This window comes from Dreissena polymorpha, chromosome 10 (assembly GCF_020536995.1).
Source record: "Dreissena polymorpha isolate Duluth1 chromosome 10, UMN_Dpol_1.0, whole genome shotgun sequence".
Taxonomy (NCBI): Eukaryota; Metazoa; Mollusca; class Bivalvia; order Myida; family Dreissenidae; genus Dreissena; species Dreissena polymorpha.
In genome coordinates, this window is record NC_068364.1 from 10,295,053 (window position 1) to 10,318,075 (window position 23,023).

At 35.2% G+C, this 23,023-nt stretch overlaps 1 protein-coding gene across 14 annotated transcripts in view; it reads right to left on the minus strand.

Annotated features, from left to right (window-relative positions):
• LOC127847496 (RNA binding protein fox-1 homolog 2-like) overlaps positions 1 to 23,023 on the minus strand; it is a 124,530-nt gene that overhangs the window by 33,424 nt on the left and 68,083 nt on the right. For 6 of the 14 annotated variants that reach the window (XM_052379485.1, XM_052379492.1, XM_052379487.1 and 3 more), the window contains exon 2: positions 416 to 631. In XM_052379485.1, the coding sequence (XP_052235445.1) occupies positions 416 to 631 (216 nt within the window). Of the gene's footprint in view, positions 1 to 415; positions 632 to 3,008; positions 3,174 to 12,254; positions 12,327 to 16,880; positions 17,068 to 18,625; positions 18,670 to 23,023 lie in introns of those variants that run through there. The other 8 variants (XM_052379498.1, XM_052379497.1, XM_052379489.1 and 5 more) reach the window with 6 other exon arrangements.

The window sequence follows — 23,023 nt, forward strand, 5'->3', positions numbered from 1 at the left end:
CACTTGTACCCCAATTTGTATTCCATAAACAAATAATATTCACCCAAATACCACAGCTCGTTGAAGCCTGTATCATAGTACAGAAAAAAAGTGGATGACAATTAATATTCAGACTTGTTTTCTATTGATAAACACCTGATTTTTGTTGGATCTGTTTTACCAAAACAGCTCTTAAAATATTGCATACTTCAGTACCACAACAACAAAACCAAGGCAGTCAGAAATATTGTAATCACCATTAGTACAACCTTTCCAGATAAACTTTACTTTTTCATTAAGTTTCCAGGCATGTTAAACAAAAGTTGATGCTGTTGGGTGAAATATATGAAATAAAGCATGCCATAACCTACATGATATGTGTTAGGTGGTCAACCCCTCACCTCAGTCCATGCGGAGACTTATAAAACTTACGTACATTTAAGTTTGCCCGGGTCCTTACCGTCTGCTGCTCAACACTTCCGTTGGCCATGACGGTGCTGTTGTTGGTGATGGAGGAGAAGACCTGCTGGTCTGTCTTGAACTCTGCGGGGAGGGAGGCGACGGAGGTCTGCACCATGACAGGCTGGTACTCCTCCAGGCCAGGAGTCTGTGCATACTGGTACGTCGGCTGTAATTGGTTCTGAACCATATGCTGAAAGGAAAGAGAGATGGTCTAAGTGCCAGCAAATATTGCATGTGCTCATCAGTCATCAGTTCTGCATTTTGTGAATATGTATGGTGTACGTAGTTGTCACTGTATCGATGCAGTTGGTCTTTGAATGCAGTCTGAAGCAGGGACAATGAATGTCTGTAAAAATGAAAACAAGTCCTCAGATTGAAAGCTTCTGTTGTTGATTTTCAAACAGAATTTTTATCTTTCCCAGAATTTGTGAAAAGTAACAGCTGTTTTTACTTCTATCGCCCAATAAAACAGTATGTACAATTCACATAACCTCTAAAAGCTTATATATTATGTTGGTTGAAGAAATCCTGATTTACCTGCAAGAGATCATAATGACATAATTACACTGACATGGCCACTTCTAACAGTCCTGCTTGATTACAGTAAAACAAATATTACAGCACTGTCGCAGTCACATTCTTTTAAATCTACAATGTCTTTCCTGCCAATTTATTTTTCTTATTAAATTAATGAATATTTGAGCAGCTCTTTACATCAGTGATACAGACATCTGTATTTGTAAAACATAAACATTATTTTATTTTTAGTTCAATATTGAATTTTGGAAAATAGAGCCTTAAATGACTTGCTCAATACAAAAAGTTATTACTTCAAAGTAAAAAAAATTGGTTTTCATTAATATGATGATTCCAAATATTGGCACTATCTTACTATATATAAAAGATAAATTTTAGTATACATGTATAACCATGCAAGGTGCACACACAGTATAGTGGTCTGGCACCTCTAGAATGACACGTACACAACTGTCCACATTCACTAGATACAAATTAACCCTACATGCCAATGTAAACAAGCAAGTTGAAATCTGTGCGAAAACATCTAAATATGTTACAAACAACAAAACACTATTATACAGCCCATGGTACACACACTTCCATAAAGCAGTGACAAACTATTGATGCTGTCCCATCACTTCATCTCACACATTTTGACAACAGACATACAATGTTATGTATGTTAATCATGCAAAAATATGTGTTTACACAGTAATAACATACCATCAATTTTAAGAATAAAACAAGCAAATTCGTTGAATTGATATCCCCCGCCTATATGCTTCTGGACACAAGAGTATTATATTTGACACACAAACAAGCATTTTTTCAAGATACAAAGGGCCATAACTCTGTTATTAACAGATGGTGTACAATGCCATTTGGCATGCATTATCCTCTTATCCATATATATACTCATACGAAGTTTCAATGAAATACGCCAAAGCACTTCCAAGATATGGCTCCGGACAAAAAAGTGACAGACGGACGGACAGCCGGACAACGCCCAAACAATATCCCTCCTCCTCTGGCGCGGGATATATACTCATACCAAGTTTCAATGAAATCCGCCAAAGCACTTCCAAGATATGGCTCCGGACACAAAAGTGCCTATAGAAAAAAGCATTTTTTCAAGATACAAAGGGCCATAACTCTGTTTTTAACAGATTGTATACAATGCCATTTGGCGTGCATCAACCTCTTATGCATATATGTACTCATACCAAGTTTCAATGAAATCCGCCAAAGCACTTCCAAGATATGGCTCCGGACACAAAAGTGCCTATAGTAAAAAGCATTTTTTCAAAATACAAAGGGCCATAACTCTGTTTTTAACAGATGGTGTACAATGCCATTTGGCGTGCATCATCCTCTTATGCATATATATACTCATACCAAGTTTCAATGAAATCCGCAAAAGCACTTCCAAGATATGGCTCCGGACACAAAAGTGCCTATAGTAAAAAGCATTTTTTCAAGATACAAAGGGCCATAACTCTGTTTTTAACAGATGGTGTACAATGCCATTTGGTGTGCATCATCCTCTTATGCATATATATACTTACACGAAGTTTCAATGAAATCCGCCAAAGCACTTCCAAGATATGGCTCCGGACACAAAAGTGCCGGACGGACGGACAGCCGGACAACGCCAAAACAATATCCCTCCGCCTCTGGCGGGGGATAACAAGAGCACCGCATAACGGGTGCCAACACTTTGCTGCGGATGCAGTTTTGAATAAATGAAAGCTTGTCAGAATTTTTTATTATTTTTTTTTAGAGGTCACAGTGACCATGACCACCTAGTGACCTAAAAATGGGTGTGACGTGTAGAACTCATCAAGGTGCATTTACATATGAAGTTTCAATGCTGTAGGTGGAAGCACTTTGATTTTAGAGCCAATGTTAAGGTTTTATCACGGCGGACTGCAGACAACGAGTTGGCTATGACTATACCTCGGGTTTTCTCCGAAAACAGCCGAGCTAAAAAATTACCAATTAAATCATTTAGTGTTTATAAATGCATTGCACATTTAAATTGAACTTACCAGCTGTGATAGTTTTGGAACAGTCATTAATTCCATATTTACGTATTGAAACATAAAAATGTTCTGGTTTGATAAAATACATAAAAACCCAAAGAGATCTTCCAAGATCTAGAGAACTTTGAAAGCTTAGGCACATAACAAGCAACATCCTCAAGGCAAGTTGAAGGGCCGATTTCCCCTTCCACTTATTGTCACATCCTTGCACATGTCTCAGAAACAAAGAAAGACTTGTATAGTGGGATGACTAAATAACCCAAGATTGTATAGATGAAATATCAAATATTTTTTATACATTCCTACATTTTACAATACCATATAAAAAAAAATGCGTTTTAAATCAAAATATTTACTCAACTAGAAACATGAAGCGCTTTTTTTTATTTTTCCATATTAAAAATAAAACTTTTGCAAGACATTTGAGCCTTGACAATCATAACTGGAAAAGACACAATCTTTGTTTGTGTTCAATACAGATTGAACAGAGTTGAAGATGAATATTTAAAATAGTAATTCACCATTTTCAAAGAATTCAACAACACCTTTCAGTACCACTACAAAATACATGCTTCATAATTAAGACCAGAGATGTAGCAGAATGGCTACACACTAATTTTATAAAATTTCCTTACCCACATGATGTTTGCTAACTCCACAGAAATAACTAGCAATGAATATGTAGTTTTGTATTTTTATTAAACAAACAAAAATAAATGCCAGTCTTCATTAGCAAGGGCCATTAGAAACTAATTCAATTATGTGAATATACAAATTGAGATCACTTCCATTTGCCAGTAAACAGCCCAACACAATTATTTCCCATTCAATTAGGTACTGTACACATGAATTGCTTATGAATTAACAATAATAAAGAGCTAAAATGCCTTTCTAGTTGGGAAGTTGATGCATCTGACATTTCACAGCACTATGTCAGATCCAGCATGATAAGAATTATAGTCATGTACCATGAGTGTGACATTTTCCCTAACACAATAATCATGGAAATAACAGTAAATGACCATTTATGAAATTTGGTAACTCTTTGCTGAATTGCCCACTAAATATGGAGATTTACATGTAAATCTACATGCTAGTAAACCATCAAATTCTTGTTCAAATGGGGTTTATAACTGTAAGGTTGCAAAGTAGAGGAATTTTTTTTCAAAATTACAAACTTGCTGAAATATGACGGTTACTATTCTGTACTTCAAGGAATATCCATTTCAACATTACTGGAGCATAGTAAGTCGCATACAACATAACTCAAGGGCATTGTTTATCAGGTCACTTATTAGCATTCTGTTGCAGACAAGACTGCATAAGTGTGAAGGATTATCTCTTACCAAAGTGCAGCATCTGTATTATGTTTGGTTAGGCACAGTCACAGTACATGTATAATGAAATCCTTAGCAGCACTAAGGGACTTATTAGTTGTTCAATTGCAAACAAATAAAGTTAATTGTAGGTTTCTGAAAATTAGTCTGCAAAAGTAATATTGTTTATCTAATCACTCAAAAATCGAGGATTAAAGCAAACTCATGTATCTGTTTAGTACTTTCTGTGAGATACAATAGTTTTACACTCAACTTTCATTCTGGATAAGGAGTTGGTGGAAGAGTATACTTGTTTTTCATAATAAAAATAGTCCACTGTGTTATACATGTAGTTATACTCCCGAAACACAGCTCTCCTTACAGGATACAGGGTACAGGTTATAGCAAAACCTGTCGTGTCATGCGAAAACGGGTCTAATGCCTTATGCTAGCTCCTAGTGTAGCTATAGCCCAGCCTAAGCACCTCACAGACTGGTCAAGTGATACCCTATGGGACCACCAAACCTTGCCCGATTTTTAGCTGACAGCGCAGCTCTTGACCAGACTGTGCAATTGCGCACACTGGGCTTGAGCTACGCTGGCTAAAATGCCATTAGACCCATGTTTGCATGATACGGCATTGAGAGTGCAATAAGAATGTGTCGAAAGAAAACTTAAATGCTAATCGAATATTACAATACCATTTATTTAGATGGTGAAAAAAATCAACTCATAATAAGCCATGTTAGGACACTAATGATGTGATCTCCTGTTACAGTGTAGTATAATTTTCATTTACAAACATTTAAATGGGTTTGAATATACATACACTTAATAACACACATTTCATGCGGTGGATATGCTGTGAATATGTGACCAACAAGTGACAAACAACAACAATTTTAACCATTATTTTGAATTTGATTATTTAAACAACTGCACTGCCTTCAGCGCTTTGATTTAATTTTCTGAAAAGTAATTCTTTGGAAACGATTTTGTTTGAAATATAATAAGTTTGAATTCAGCATACTAATGCAAATAGGAAACAAGATGTGTTTATGAAACACTATGCCCCCCATATATTTGACCTTTGACATTGAAGGATGACCTTGACCTTTCACCACTCAAAATGTGCAGCTCCATGAGATACACATGCATGCCAAATATCAAGTTGCTACATGTATCTTAAATATTGCAAAAGTTATGGCAAATGTTTAAGTTTGACGCAAACAGACCAAGTCAGAGGGGAGGACAATTCTGTAGACTGATTTTGACTACGCGAATCGCTAGCATAAAACCATGACAAACCTTTAAACAGACATTTAAATAAACACCATCTTAAATTTATTAACAATATGTATTTATGAAAACCTGTTTTAATCCACATTTAACATATTATGCAGTCACCAGTATTATTATTAATTGTGATCAAAAATCAAATTAACAATGACTGCAACCTTTTGTTTGAGCTCAATGTCTTTTAATTTGAAATAAGGTCAACAATGTTACAGTGTTCAATTAACCACAGTTTACCACGAGATCCAATGTTAAAGATTTGTTCGCATGAGTTTAGCCTTACCTGAAGACAGTCGATCTTCCATACCCATTCAGAAAGTGGAATCGCTATCGAATTTATATCAAGTGTTGTTTCTTCGCTTTCTCATTTAAATTTGTTTTCAATAATTTTTCAATCTCTGAGATTTTGTGAGATTCGTTCGTTCTTTAAAAAATCTTAATTTTCGCTTTACAAAGGCGCCATTTGCAAACGAATCAGCAAAGTAATATGAAACACATTTTAATTGGAAGATTCGAGAAACCACAGGAAATGACTCCCTAATTGTTTTACTAGAATGTTCCCCAGACAACCCGACAACGGAAATTGCAGAAAAATCACACCCCTGAGTACCGTACAATCCTTTGTATAGCGCGCAGTTTTTTACCTCCAAATTTCAAATTAAAAAGTTGATGCGCGTAATACATTGATTCAACGCTTTCCTTGCTGTTAAATTGCGAATAATACATTTCGTAATTGTAGATAATCATAATAGCCACCATTTTTGTATTCCAGAAAACTACACCCTATAATCTTACAGACTGAAGGGGCCGTTGTCGAAACAAAAAGTCGGTAACGGCAGATATGAACGGTGTCGCATTTGTTATTAACAATAAAATAAAATGTTGGAATAAAGTATGCGAACATTTATTTGTCTGTGTTTGTGCAATTCTACATTGGCAGCTTACGTTGGACTGGTTAAGGTATTTGGTCATTTTTGCAGGTAACCGTAGGTGTGAACAGGGACTTCTTAAGTGTTTTCCAGTTTGGTCCAGGTTTATAGCGCATTCATTGTTCATAACATTCACGCCTGTGTAACGCCACAAACAATAACAAAACTTGTCCAACATAACAGATTAACAGTTGTTACGTCAATACTGACATGTCTCAACAACTGTCTCCCATGCGTCACAAAGTTTTATTCAACATTCAAATTTAAAGCTCATGCTTTCCCCGAGGAAGAATGACATGATGTACATGAATTCTTATTTTCTCACGTTTTACACGAAATGCACGCGGACTGTTAATCTGTTGCTAGAAAATTACACAATTGTCAGAAAAGTATAGTGCTATGCAACCCATGCTCCTAATCATAATGGTGCTTCCTATTTTGAATGCTTACCGGTAATTAAGCTTTCCAATGCCCCGGATTATTTGATTGCGCAATAGTAAAATGGCGGCCATTTTCGGTCCCAGTTGGTGGTTTTTATTGTCATTAAAAAAAAATTCTCCATTTTTGCATTTATACAACAGCCTGCGCGCTATACATGGGAGCGCGCTATACGAGGGAAAATTCGTTAATCCTGTTTTGCATTGATATGCTGAAAAACTAAAGTTTGACAAAAAAGATTTTACTACTTTGCTCTGTGTATGACGATAATATTTCAAATCATTCCCTAAAAGAAAATTATTATTAATTCTAACACAGCATGCACAAACTTACATATAACAAAGATGGAAATCAACTATGTGTTATTCTGAAATAATAATAGTATAATAGGCAGAGCTAACACATTCCAAGCAAAACAAACAGTTGATCTAATGCAGTGAGAAAATCATGTTTTTTATCAAGAACAGTTGCGAATCTTAAGGTACAGGGTATCGACTGTCCCAAATTTGAAATCCGGGAAATTAGGCCGGGGGTCTGGGGCAACAGGTCCTTAAAGGAATAAAAGGCAGTGCCAACCACCCACCCCTCAACCATAATGTATTGTACTTTTTTAAAAGTCTTTCTAGTTGTAAGTTCTGGTGACTGCAATGCAGAAAATGAAAACCAGTTACCTAACAAAACAAGATGGACATTTGCACATTTCATTAAGTTGTAAAATTTATAGAACGTAGCGAAGTTACTGTTCATGTCTGCCATCCCCTGACCAATCAGAAATCAATAGAAAAATACTGGGCAAAATCTATATCCAGCGCTTATTTCTGGATTTCCCTGGCAGCTATAACAATATTCGTTCTTAAATGATCTATCATCATGCACTCAACAACAGGGGTGTCAAATTTGAAATCCAGAAAATCAGGCCGAGGTCTTGGGCAACTGATCCCCCCCCCACCAGAGTACTTTATTTTAGTCTTTCTAGTTGCAAGTTCAGCTAAAAACAATGCGAACTATTATTTACCAGACCATCTGTACTGCATGTGTATTTGTCATTCTATAGTTTTTTATAAAGAACGTTGAAAATAAAATTCAACTGGACGAAAAATACTGTATCCGAAAAAAAACAGTTACCTAACTAATACGTAATAAATATATAATTTGGTTAAAATATTGCTTTACACCATGATATTGCAGTGCAGTGCTCCAGCTAGGCCTAAATTTGAGGGCGCCCCGCCCTGCCCTCCCGAACCTCCGCCCTGCCCTTCCGAACCTCCGCCCTGCCCTTCCTAGGGCCCCCCCTGCCCTTAAAAAAAAAAATTTTTTTTTTTTACATTTGATAATTAATAAATCTCTTTTAACATGACAAGTAATTAATTTATTTCTCATTGTAGACATTATATTTAAATGGTTTAATAATAATGGGAATAATATATTCTAACAATTATTAATAACATATAAATTAACATGCAACAGGAATCATTCTGGAAAAGCCCGCGCGCTCGAAAGTGCCCTATTGACAATATACTGCGCGTCGAAAGTGCCCTTTTTACAAAAAAGCCCCCCTGCCCTTTTTAAATCCTAGCTGGAGCACTGCAGTGGTTTCCTTTGCTTATCGATCACTTAAACTATTTCAAGATGCCGGACATTTGCAATGTTTTCTTGACTTCAGTGACTGAAGCCAGTCTCGAGTTTGCTGGTAAATGTTCAGATATCGTGGCGGAAAATTTACATGGAATATATTGTTGCAAAAAAAACAACACGAGCATTGTTATCTCATTAAATCTATGTTACCATACCACTTCTAGCGTTGAAATTTTTGTCTATTGCCATAAGGAACACTGATTTTTATGGGTTAACCTGAAAGGCCCAAAGTCGCTCACCTGAGATAACAAGATATTATTGGGACAAATCTTCTGAACAAGTTTCACGAAGATCGGAAAATAAATGTGGCCTCTAGAGTGTTAACAAGGTTTTACTATAGCCATAAAAGGAACAAGAGGGCCTGAAAGGCCCAAAGTCGCTCACCTGAGATAACAAGATATTATTGGGACAAATCTTCTGACCAAGTTTTACGAAGATCGGAAAATAAATGTGACCTCTAGAGTGTTAACAAGGTTTTACTTAAGCCATATAAGGAAAAATGCCCCGCCCCCTGGCAGCCATGTTTTTCAACCAACCGGCATCATTTTTGAACTCTTCCAAGATATTACTGGGATGAATCTTCTGACCGAGTTTCATGAAGATCGGACTATAAATGTGGCCTCTAGAGTGTTAACAAGATTTTACTATAGCAATATATAGCAATATAAGGAAAAATGACCCGCCCCTTGGCGGCCATGTTTTTCAAGCAAACGTAACCATTTTCGAACTCATCCAAGATATCATTAAGACAAATCTTCTGACCATATTTCATCAAGATTGGACAATAAATGTGGCCTCTAGTGTTTTAACAATGTTTTACTATAGCCATATAAGGAAAAATGCCCCGCCCCCTGGCGGCCATGTTTTTCAACCAACCAACATTATTTTCGAACTCATCCAAGATATCATTGGGATGAATCTTCTGACCAAGTTTCATGAAGATTGGACAATAAATGTGGCCTCTAGAGTGTTAACAAGATTTTACTATAGCCATATATAGCCATATAAGGTAAAATCCCCGCTCCTTGGCGGCCATGTTTTTCAAGCAAACGTAACCGTTTCCAACTCATCCAAGATATCATTAAGACAAATCTTCTGACCATATTTCATCAAGATTGGACAGTAAATGTGGCCTCTAGAGTGTTAACAAGGTTTTACTATAGCCATATAAGGAAAAATGCCCCGCCCCCTGGCGGCCATGTTTTTCAACCAACCGGCATTATTTTCGAACTCGTCCAAGATATCATTGGGATGAATCTTCTGACCAAGTTTCATGAAGATTGGACAATAAATGTGGCCCAGGGCTTAACACTAACTTTTTTTTCAGCTAGCCCATTCGGGCTAGTAAATGCAGAACCTACTAGCCCTGACCAATCTTTCATGTGCCCCGACCAAAGTATTATCAAAACCTTTATATTTATCATTTAACTTGTATTTTCTTGTGCGTGGAGATGCGCAAGTATGATTCAATCATTCTTATTAGCTTGCCTTACTAATGCTAATGAATTTAATATTCATCTACTTAAGACATCTATTTGTAACCTTCACGCCATTTTGGGAGAAATTTCCTTGTTTTTTTTTCCCTCATACTTTCTCTTACGTTCCTCCTTCCCTTTTCTTTTCTTATCCGAGGAACCCCCATCCCCACCCGTAAAGCCAAACTTAAACAACGACATGAACGTTAAAACCTTTTTACATAGATTGCTGTGGTTGCCGTCTGACAACAAACGGTAAGTGAATCTTAGGTGTTGCAAAATAACAAATAACGTGTTACGGTAGTCGTAACAATTGTACAAGGTTAATTCTCTACTAAAAGCCGGGATCGACCATTAATATTAGTTTTGCTAATTGAAATGCGTAAAAAAGATTGTCAAAACACTTCTAATCGATCAAACAAATTAAACTTATTTAAAATTGATAAATAAATAATAATTTTATATTATCTTTGTGTTAATGTCGTGTTTTATACCTTCATCGATCCCGGACAATACTGGGCGATCCCGGCTTTTAGTTTAAAGCGTATTTTTATCGAGAAAACACGTCACTTCGAGGAAACCAATCAAAACCGTATCTAGCGGAATTCCGTTTAAAAATAGGTACCGACGTGTTTTACCAGGAAAACCTTCGGGGATTTTCTGAATTGTCAGCCTCTTTTTGATTGCAATCAGGGGGTTCTAAATCTATTTCGAGTTACGATCTGTTTGTAGTCTCCGACTTCACTCTGGGATTTAATTGTCATCTGATCATACTGTATTAAGATATTTGCATCTTTCAAAAGCTTATTTAAAACGCAGTTTATTGATATAGAACACATAATCCCGCCCAAAATACACACGACCGGTCGGGCATGTTACTGGGACATTGGCTAGCACGGACCTAGGTACAAGCAGTGAATGTCGTTCGGACGTGCCTTAGTGTTAAGCCCTGTGGCCTCAAGATTGTTATCAAGATTTTACTATAGCCATATATAGCCGTATAAGGAAAAATGCCCACCCCTTGGCAGCCATGTTTTTCATGCAAAGGTTACCATTTTTGAACTCATCAAAGATATCAGTGGAACAAATCTTCTGAGCAAGTTTCATGAAGATCGGAAAATAAATGTGGCCTATAGAGAGTGAACAAGGCAAATGTTGACGTCGCACAACGTTGTGCTCAGGTGAGCTAACAACAAGGCCGAAAGTTGGGATAAATGCTGTCAAATCACTCTTGCCTATGCATCTCAACTTTTAGCCGCTGGTTATTTGACAGCAAACAATGACCTAAAAATCATATTTCTAGAATAACCAAACTTACCTTGTCTTCGGAATCAGCTGGGTAACTATCCATTTTCATTAAATAGCGATTCAAAACATGCATTACAATGGGACTAAATGAAACATTTGAAACTGCAGCTCAAAAGAAAATTTTACTATTTGCAGCATACCCTATGTAAACATGACCAAATTTTAGAGAAAGAAGTATAGCTTTGGTTTAATTAATGAACATGTGTTTATTTATGCCCAAATCAATGTGGATATTCCCCCAGGATTTATATATAATGCAAAATTTGGCTGGTTACAGTAGCATATGTCAGGAAACACTTTACCACACATAGATGATAGAGACTGTCTTGTGATCCACCAAAACTCATCCAATATTTATAACTGAGAAACATCCAGAGTTAACGAGGTCTGCCTTTAATTAAATGTCAGCTTCTTAAGTTATCAGTTTATGAATAATACAGGACCCAAAATTGATGCAGGGCCACAACATAGCAATCTATACCAGTGCAAAGCAGCCCTGATACTACTCCAAGCCTCCATAGTTTAACAGAGAGAGCATTCCATCAACTGAGTCTGTATGGATGATGGAAGCTGATTTCCAAAATTATGAGCAAATAGCACTGGAATATTAGAACTCAAAAATGCAATTTCATCTCCATGGGAAACATTTAATCAATACTTAGCAGTAAATTAGGAACAACATCCAAGCATTCCAAGATAACCAAACTCTGCCAAACAAAGTGGAAAGCTGCTATGAACTCTAAGGAAATTCAGATGTTATTACCTCCACAAGGATGCTTGTTTGTTTACACATACATGTAGACCCAGATTGAGCCATAGAGACGGGACAAGACACTGTTAACAATGTGAATATACCTGCATGAAGCTGGTAGCAGGCTGCAGGAGGCTGTGTCCATTAGCCGAGCCAGGCAGCAAAGGCACCATACCCTGTGGAATCAACATACCCTCCATTTCTAGCCACCAAATCACTTATGTTACAGTCTTACTTTAAAGTGAAGCTTTATTTCCAAACAGTATCTATCAGACACTTTCAACACAAATTTATGAACAAATGATCATTAAATAATATTCAATTTTCAAAAGTATCACACTAACTGAGTATTATATCATATGCAGTAGGAATGACAATTAATTACATGTCAACACATTGGTAACTAAACAAATTCTGTTCAGTGAATTAATCAGAGCTTACAAAAAGCCAGAGATGGCTTATCAGGAAAACCAATCAGTACACAGAAGATATGCAAGTTATGTAATGCCACATGCCAGTTACTATCAGACTGACTATCCACAGCTGGCAACCACAGGGGCTCACCAAGTGTCAAATTCTCCACTTACATGTACTGCCCAATGGCCTATTAGGAGCCAAGGATTCTTGCTGTTATTACACATAGTCATAGCTTATTGCAGTATTATTTTCAAGAGGCAAGAGGAACTACGTGAAGATTACAAATAATGATGAATGTTAAACTTGGCTAAGAAGTAGTTATACAATTTGGATATAAGTTATATAAAAGCATTGACTTTTTACATTTAAATTATAAACAGGCTGCAACTGAAGAAACTGTGAATAAATAACAGGGAAAGTAACATTTCAAGAAACTTGCCATTGATGTCAAAATAGTTCAGATAAATATCATATTGCATTATGTAACGAAAAATGTTACAGAACAAACAAACAATTTAAACACATAGTAACACAGAATGAAGGCTTACTAACATTCATAAACATCTATGAATATCAGAAAACAAACTGACCTGCAGTTGCAGAGAGGAAGCTGAGTTGCTAATTGTAGGAATTCCAAGCTTTTTATTTTGCCCTAACAATGTCAGATACATGTTCAGTAGACTCGCCATTTCTAAATGGCAGTCTTTTCAGAGCTTCAATTGATCTAAAACAAGATCCCCTATTCTGCCTCAGCTGTGATTTTCCAACTCTGTTACCATGGAAACCAATATTCTGCAAGTATCTGTCAGGCTATGGCCAATTGACAAATTCTCCTTCCATCTCTATGTAAAACTCTTCTCCCAGTATTTTCAGGATAAATATGAGAAGGTACTAATAATGCAGTACTTACAAACGATGTATTGTAATAGTAGCCAGCATATACACACTTGAACTCTTGATATAACAGTAATCATGTGTAAGTTTTAGTTTTTTCACGTTTTTAAGAAATAAAATTAGGAATACTGATGGATTTATCGTTAAGTACAGATTTTAAATAAATTGTTTCATCAGTAGCAAGAACAAAAGAAAGGTTTATAGTACATTAGCATGCACACAATGTATGCAGTACAGTGCTACTGTTCTACACAACAACCAAGGGGAAATAATATTTCTTTCATAATTTTAAACAAAAAAGACCCACAATCATGCTTGTGCATCATTTAACAAGAAATGTGTTTGTCAGAAACACTATGTCCCCTTCTGCGCCGTTTTGAATTTTTTTTTGACCTTTGACCTTGAAGGATGACCGTGACCTTGAGCTTCCACCAATCAAAATGTGCGGCATGTGTTTATCAGAAACACTATGTCCCCTTCTGCGCCGCTTTGATTTTTTTTTTGACCTTTGACCTTGAAGGATGACCTTGACCTTTCACCACTCAAAATGTGCAGCTCCATGAGATACACATGCATGCCAAATATCAAGTTGCTATACTGTAAAACCATTAAATTTTGTGTGGTACGAATTTTCGTGGATTTCGTTGGTCCGCTGAACCACTAATTCAAGTACCAACGATTATTTATACATTTTTAATACGAAATCAGACATTTCGGAATGTCATGTCGGGCAATTGTGCTATAGTAGGAGTACGTGTCTGAACTGTTCCCGTTTTCAACCATTTTGAAAGAGACATTGTTTGATTGAGCTTTGCTAGTTAATACAATATGTCGTTTTCTTGATAAGTGTTTGGGTAATAATACTTTTTAAATCAAGCACGGTATTTAAACTGTACATCAACGATTGTTCTCTTTGACGTGACGTTGTCAAATTAACAGTTTGCAGATGTATCACATATGTCAGTTAGTGCCAATTAAAGTTAAAAGTGACAACGGTTTTCACACGTTATTTTGGGGACCTTATTACTTAATTGTTACTACTAGCTGATCGATTGCGCTGAGAATTGCAAATATTGTCGAAACAACATTGATGGCAATTAGCGAGCGGGGACAAACAAGTGCGCCGCTTTATCGCTCTTATTGACAATTATCGGCAACACTTTCATGCTTCAGTGCACATTAATATCTCAAGTCTTGCTGTCAACACAGATTAGCAGATTATGCTTCGTTGTTACTCTTGTTGTTTTAATAAAAGTTAAATTATTATGACGGTCAGTCTTCCCAAAAAATTTGAAATCCACGAAATTACGTGTCAACGAATTAGTTGTTTTTTATTAAACCACGAAATTTCATACCGACGAATTTCTATACGTTTACAGTATTCGATATTGCAAAAGTATTCATAAAATGAGCGATTTTGGCCACATATATTTGACCTCTGACCTTGAAGGATGACCTTGACCATGACCTGTCACCACTCAAAATGTGCAGCTCCATGCGATACACATGCATACCAAATATGAAGTTGCTATCTTGAATATTGAAAAAGATATTGCAAATGTTAAAGTTGGAGCAAACAGACCAACAGACAGACAGGGCAAAAACAATATGTCCCCCACTATAGTGGGTGGGGGACATAAAAATACTGTTAACTTCCCATTCCTAAACGTGTAATACTCAGTAATTATTATATTATTATTATTCACTTAAATTATTTGTACAAAACTGTTAAAAAATAGTAATTATGTCTTATAAAGGTTACATTAATAATGTTTACATCAGTCAAAAACATTTTCTAAATTTTAAATAAAAAGATCCAAAAAATGATTTCTTTTTAGTACAAATAACAAATTCACACAAAATAAGCAGAAGAGTGAATGGTTACACTACGCCACCCGTGATTTTTGCCTAATTCAAAGAGTCACGGTGGACAGTTTGATTTTTGAATGGAAACTAACTGAGATTTCACGTGATTCGTCACTCCGCCGTCGCGCGAGTGCAAGATAATCTTTCCGTTGATTCCCCGCAATTTTGTGGTGATTCGCAGCGATTCGCCGTGATCGCAGTGGATATAGGTGACATCGGTGATTCGCCAATTCATGCATATAAACTGAATCGTATCGATAACTGTATACATACCGCTTTTCAAATGTTCTAATTTATCCGATAATCCAATACAATTACAACATCACTTATGAAAAAAATAATCTTAAACATTTATGACGATAAATATGTTTAAGAATTTCATAAATGCAACCATATTCCTACGCCATTTTTCAGAAATGTAAAGAGTACAGTGCATTATGGGACACAGCTTTCATTGGACGAGCGAATCTAAATTTAGATTGAATGCAATACGATCATGTACAAAAAAATGTTTTATTGCAACATACGCAGTCATGTAAAAAACGTGCTTCCCGGGGACTTTCTGATGACGGGTAAAAATGAAAGTGAATATCTGTTAACAGTTACACTGCATTAGCATGTAAATAAATCGTCTAAATTATTTTATTTATTTTTCTTACACGTACTGCTCTGATAGGGAATACATGTTATAAACACTGACTCGCGAGTTTTTCACTCCTTTATTGACATTACACAACAGATTTACAACAATTAGCTGTCGAAAGAAACCTCTAAGCGATTAAAATCGGTTAAATGGACGGATAAAGCAATGAAGCTGTGATCGTTGCGAAAAAAGGTGAATCACGGCAGTTCGCAGATTGCGAGATACACCGCGCGCCGGTCTGTGTGGAATCTCCAAGACATCACCCAAATTGTCTTTTTGCTCGGAATCACCACGTTTTGTCACGTTGCATCGATCGCAGTGATGCGAGATGTATGCAAAAATCACGGGTCGCATAGTGTAAGTGATGTGTTTCTGAATAACAAAGTATTTAGTCATCCAAGAAAAAACAGGAAACTGTAGCGCACAAATTTGATTTTGATCAGTTCACAAGAAGTAGCTAAGTCATGCATTTTCTGGTTACAATGATTCTGACAGGCACAGAAGTTAATCCAGTGTTCAGTTAAACTAGCATAGATGGTCATAGATAAGTAATGATTACAACAAATAAACATAAAGTGAAGTACATTATTTAAAACATATTAAAACACAAAGTAAAATGTAATGTTTCAAAGGCATTTGTTGAAGAACGTTTAACATGTCACTTTAGTTTACTCCTTTTACAACAAACCTTATAGACTTAATTTTTTTTGCTAAGAAAGTAATTTAACTTGAGGTAAAATAATTAAGAAATGAAACCATTATTTTTCTTTATATTCCTTTCATGTTAAAATTCAAAGTTGCAACATTTTATATAGTTTAAGACATTTTTCACAGAAAATTCAATATGTCTGCCAAGATGGTTAAGAAGCTTTGTTTGAAAGGACTTTGTGAGAAGTAAATGTAACTTTACCAGCTGTTTAGCTCCTAAAGCTCCGGTGGACCACATGACAGACATGTTGGCAGGATCATATGCTAATCCCAAGTAACTGTCCTCTTCCAGCATTGAGAAACAAATGGCTTATCAACAATAAAAAACACAACACATCTACTATACAACAACTATGATATTCAGTTCGATTATGAAGGATAGGCGTGCATCTGGTGTAAATTTAGGCATCTCAGGTCACAAGTTATCATTCGCCCTCCAATCAAATGTACAGAAACCATACCCTGGCTCTTGCACAAACTGGGGTACCCCACGGGAGTCATATAGTATACCAATTTATAACATTAAGCCCCTCGCCCCTTCCACAATTATTTCTTTTATTGTGGAAGAAGTTGTTTGTGCCAATGTATAATCTATAAGTAAGCTTCACTTATCATTTGGACCATTAGCACAGTCACTGGAACACTGAGCCCATGGGATTCTACCAAGGTTCATGTTTAATCTCTTATTCCACATCTATTCAATAACCATGTTATTGAAAACACAGTTTTAACACACAAAATTTACAGATTTTTTTAACAAAGACTTTTCTTTAAAAAAAGTATTTATATGGTGTAAAAATAACCAAATAAGATGAACAGCAGAATTGAACAAGTTGATGGAATCCAGCATTGAACCCCTTTCATAGATTAAGTTTCTGGTCTGGTTTCTGATAAGCCCATAGACTTGAGGATGAGTAACATGCTAGCAAGGTAGCTTCTGTGCATTATCCCATCCTGGTCCTTCTTGATTTACTACTCTCAGAGTGAAAATTTGATATGCCAGAAACTTATTTACTCTGATCATCCATTAATAGGCTGATATGCCTTTGCTTTCAAAGACAGACATTAAATGTTGTGTACAGGATTAAAAACTACTGAATGGCATGCAGCATGAACAACTCAACAGCATCAAATTCGAACATGGAACTAAATAAACACAGATATGAAATAGAAAAATTTAATTGAAGAGTATTTAACTGTTTATTTGATATAACATACCCAAAGATCCCTATCAATGTTTTCCCAATCATCTGCATCATTTACAGGGAATATTTTCTGTCCTGGCTCAAAAATTGGGTACATTCCATCCAAATAATTAAGATTTCATTTAAACTCAATGTTTTCTATTGCAAATGTGTTTAACAATTAAACTTAGTGCATATATTAGCAGATGACGATTCCATGTTTTGACAGGTGCTATGCAGTAATTGACACAAAATTTTCTAAAAATAGAATCTAGGTGAGGTTGACAATCTAAACACAGTGAAAGTTAAGAATGATAAAATAACAAAATCATACATAACAAGCATCACAGTGCTGTAACATTTGTTTAATAATTGCATACATTTTAGGGTAAAACATTGAATACATCCTAGGTATTAGTGTAAGACTAGGATAATATCTAGAACTTCTGACTACAAAAAAGGCTAGCAGTGGAATCATTCAAAAGCAAACATGGAGCCCGGAAACCAATTATGTTTTTTGTAGTTATAGGTAGGCCATGCCAGTTTTAGCACACAGTTTTCTAGTCAACCGTAAATAGCATAAAATCATAACGTGAAAGAAAATTTCAAACATTTTATACCAATTCAAGCCTCTAAACCAAAACCAAGTATAAAACAAGTTGTTGAAATCAGAATGTCATGCAATATATTCAACATGAAATTGTGTGGACATGGTCATTCCTCATGCAAACGAGATGCAACACATCTCCAATCTGCCACCTACCTTGGCTGCGTCCCTCCGTTAGAGAAGAAAACACCACTAACGATCTGCAATAGTTCATTTTATTAAATAATATATATACAAAAGTATGTGATATAAAAATAATGCTTTTACTGGTCAATTAAAGCATTTTACCTGAAAAAAATACTACCATAAAAATGAAATGTGGAGAGACATTTATTAAATTATGGAGATGGATACACAGTACCAATTGCAGTGGGTTTTTTTTCCTTTAAATTTGGGTCCGGTAAAATAAATATATTTTTAGTAAGTCTAAACATGTCAATTATCTCCAAATCCAGGAAACAGTTGAAACTTAGAAAATATAATACATGTATTTAAATCACTTGTATGATCAATTTTAAAGTATTTTAAGCATAAAATCCACAACATTTATTTCCCAATCTAAGTAAAAAAGACATGATATTTCCCAATCCAAAGGGACCCAGCCCCATCCCCAAAATGGTGAAAAAACACTGCATTGCTTGTTTTATTATAAGCAAGAGAAACAACTAAGGCATGATATATTGTTCTCAGAAAGGAGTTTACTCCCTTTCAAATATTTTATTCTTAGTGCACTATTAAGAAAATTAAAACTAATTACAACTTCAGGAAGTGTTTTATCTCAAACATTTAAATGCTTTTGAGTTGCAAACACTCAATGCTTGCAATTAGAAATTAATGTTTAATGCAAACACTGTTTATGACAATATTGTGTTTTCCTTTACCAATATTGCTGCAGTATTAAATGATTATTGTTAATCACCAAAAACATTTTAGTTATTTTTTTTTTATTTTGCAATCATACTACATGTTTAACATACGTTTTTCTTTTTCAATATTATTTCAGTATAAAATTATTTTTTAAATCCGTAAAACATTAATGATTTTTGTTATCCTTTTTTGTATTATTTTTTAATCATCCCATCTGAAAAAAATTCCAATAGTTTTAAATTTTAACACATGTTTCTATGCTTGTATTTTATAAGCATCAATAGAACATTTTGTCACTATGTCCTTTCCACATTAAAATTATTAATGACAACTATAAGTACCTTTATATAATTGTTACTTTTAATTAGGTATTAATGTTTATGTTCAGCTGTACAGTATATAAACATTTCTTTTAGTTAAGTTTTTTGAAGTTATATTAAGGTCAAGGAAACACTGTATTCATGTTCTTTATTCTTTTATTAGTTAAACCTTTAAACTTAATATATTATTGTTTAGTTGAAGCATATTTGTGTCAACAGCAATATTACTCTAATGACATTTTTATTAGTTTCCATCACTGAAAGTCTTTCATACAAAAAGCCAAGCTTTTTTAAATGTAGTAACCATTATACATTTAATATAAAAATAGTAAAACTGTGAAATCTTTGTAAAACTAAATACACACTGGCTAGTTTTGAACAATAAATGCATAAATGAGTTTCTACATGGGAGCATGGAGACTTGATTGTCAATGAAATATCAAAAGCCAAGACTGATTAACTTACCCTTTCAAATCCAACAATCATTAATAAAGCACAATTAAATCAGACAATGAACCCAGCATTGTACATTTGCAGAAAACATCAAAACTTAATTAATTGAGGTTATAATGCACACAAAAGCTTAAGTCAAAGGGCTTCATAATACAAATCAGCTGTCAAACAGCCACAACAAATCAATGATTTCAATTTGCTGATGACTTTTGATTGCCGTGTCATTGGTTGAAATCACCCAGGAGCTGTCCTGGTCAGCATTCTTGCCTCTCTCGACTGGGACTTACTATGACACATTAAGACCTATATTATCAACAAGGCCAGGACAAGACGTGGGGACAGGAAACATGGCAACTTTCTATAGAAACACAGAGGCACACAGAAGCATTGTCCAGAAATATGATAATTTTATAACTAATGAAAACCCACAATGAAGTCCAAAAAGAAATGCTTACTTTTCCAATCATTATCATATTGGAGTGATGAATATATTGTCATATTGGAGTGATGAATTAAGTAACATTGTTGTCAAAGAGTTTACAATGCCAGTATGCAAAAAAGATAGAATTCAATGCCACGCAAACATGATCATGGATAAACTTGTACACAAAAATATATTCTACATTCTTTTGACATTTCTTAGCATTTATTGCTTAATTTTAAGCTAAACTTCTATAAGCTTATGACATTGAAAAAATTCTGGTATATATTTTAGTCCCTTACTTAAAGATATTTTTACCATTCTAAGGGCCTGTTTTAACAAAACAATCCACAGAAGGCATTTTGCTTTTTGTGTGGTCACCTTACCAGACAGGTGGGGTTTCCTCCTGGTTTTCTGGTTCCCCCTCCACAACACAAGACCTAATTTTTTTAATATATTTAATTAATAAAAAAACATGCAAATTGCTGTTTTAATTAAAATTCCAACGTTTGTGAGTCTAGTAAGTTAACAAGAAAGGAGTGCTGGTGCACTCAGATCACACACAATCTCAGGCGCTGAAAGATCAAATAAACTTGCAAAATCCAATCACAACAAGACTTTCCTGCCAGGCAGACAGACCCACTGTAAAGTGTCCTATCTGCTGGTGCAATGCCAGCAACCCCAGACCAGGGTCACCTCAACAAACTGCTCAATCAAAATATAAGCTCTTACTACTTTCAATGGTACTTTATTTTTCATCAAGTGTAGATGCATGAATTCAAGAGTTAATTGTTATTGCTTTTGCTGACTTTTAATGCATCGGATGCTAAAATTAACAATGTCTAAGAGCAACAAATTTTAAAATGATAAAGACCAAACTTAAATATATTGTAGTGGTAGAATTCCTGTATTCAGTTATTAATTATCACATATTTTCTTTCAAGGTATTAGAACTATAATACAACATTGTGATTTTATTATTTGTCTTTCCATTTTCCTAAAGTAATTGTATTCTGCATGCACAATCAAAGTTCAAGAAAGATTTACAGAACAATAAAGCATTCTCAGACATTTTAAGTTGCCAACCCTCAATCTGTTTTCCATGCAAACTTTCATGGAGAGTTGCGAAACATAATACTTATTGTAAACGTTATCGATATCATCTGCCAACATCCGGGTAGCAACATCTCTGGAAAAACACGCGCTATACCCCTTTCCCACTCAAAAGCAAAGTGAAAATGGCAATGTGCAAAAAGCATAAAACCAGTACAGCCTGCGATTAACTCGCAGTCTGTTAAGGTTTTATGCTGCTTGCTGCTCATCAGTATCTAAGGGTATGAAATGACGCCTTTAAAAATTGACTCTAGTAAAAAAGGTCTTTTATTAAATTGAATTTTCTATGGGATTTCAAATTCGTGAAAATACGTATCTATGTGGTAAAGGGCATTGCATAAAGCTAATAGACTATAAATTGCATTAATACATGAAAGATACCGGTACTCCATTTCTTATTATAAACTGCTTACAACTAAAAATTACACATAATAAATCATTTGTTTATGTTGCTCATTTTATATTGCTCAACAAAGGAATGACATTCAGAACAAGACTTTTGCCAAGCAATATATGTCGGGCTCCACCATTGTCAGAAATTCCACCAATGTCAGAATTTTATAAAATTTTTATTTGTTGCCATAGCAACCAGAATTTTTGACTTAGGAACAAAATGAAATGACGTGCATAATGTCCATATTGCCGTCTATCCATTTGTCAAGTTTCATGAAAAAATATGAAGAACTTTAAAAGTTATCGCAGGATCCCGAAAACCACCATTTTCAGCAGTATTTATAGTCTATTTGTTACCTTAGCAACCTGAATTTTTGACGTAGGAACAAAATGAAATAACGTGCATAATGTCCATATTGCCATCTATCCATGTTTCAAGTTTCATGATAAAATATTAAGAACTTATCGCAGGATCCAGAACAGTGTGACTGACTGACAGACAGACAAAACATAGCGCAAAACATAGGTCCCCTCCGGTGAAACCGGATTGGGGACAATAACATAGTTTCAATTAAAAAAATAGTTACCGAAATTACTCAAGTTTTCGGACACTAAGTTTTCGGACACCCCCTTTTTTAGCCCAAATAATTATTTGAAGTTTCTGTATTTTGGGACCTACGTGTTTTCGTCCATAATTAATAACTCCAATTTTTCGGACATTATATTTTACAGCGCTAGTTTACTAGATTTCTACACTGTTTTCGTTTATCTGGGACCCTTTGATCATGGAGTTTTACAACCATCATACAACCTAGCATAGAGTGCCCTGAGGGCATGGGAACATTACAATTGAGTTATTGGATAGATTACCATGTAAAATGGTAATAAACAATGGTTTCACCCAACAGCATTTGAAATGATATCATATTCAGGAAGCGGTATGGTTGCTTTTTATAATGTTTTTATATACCATTGCAGGTAAAAGAT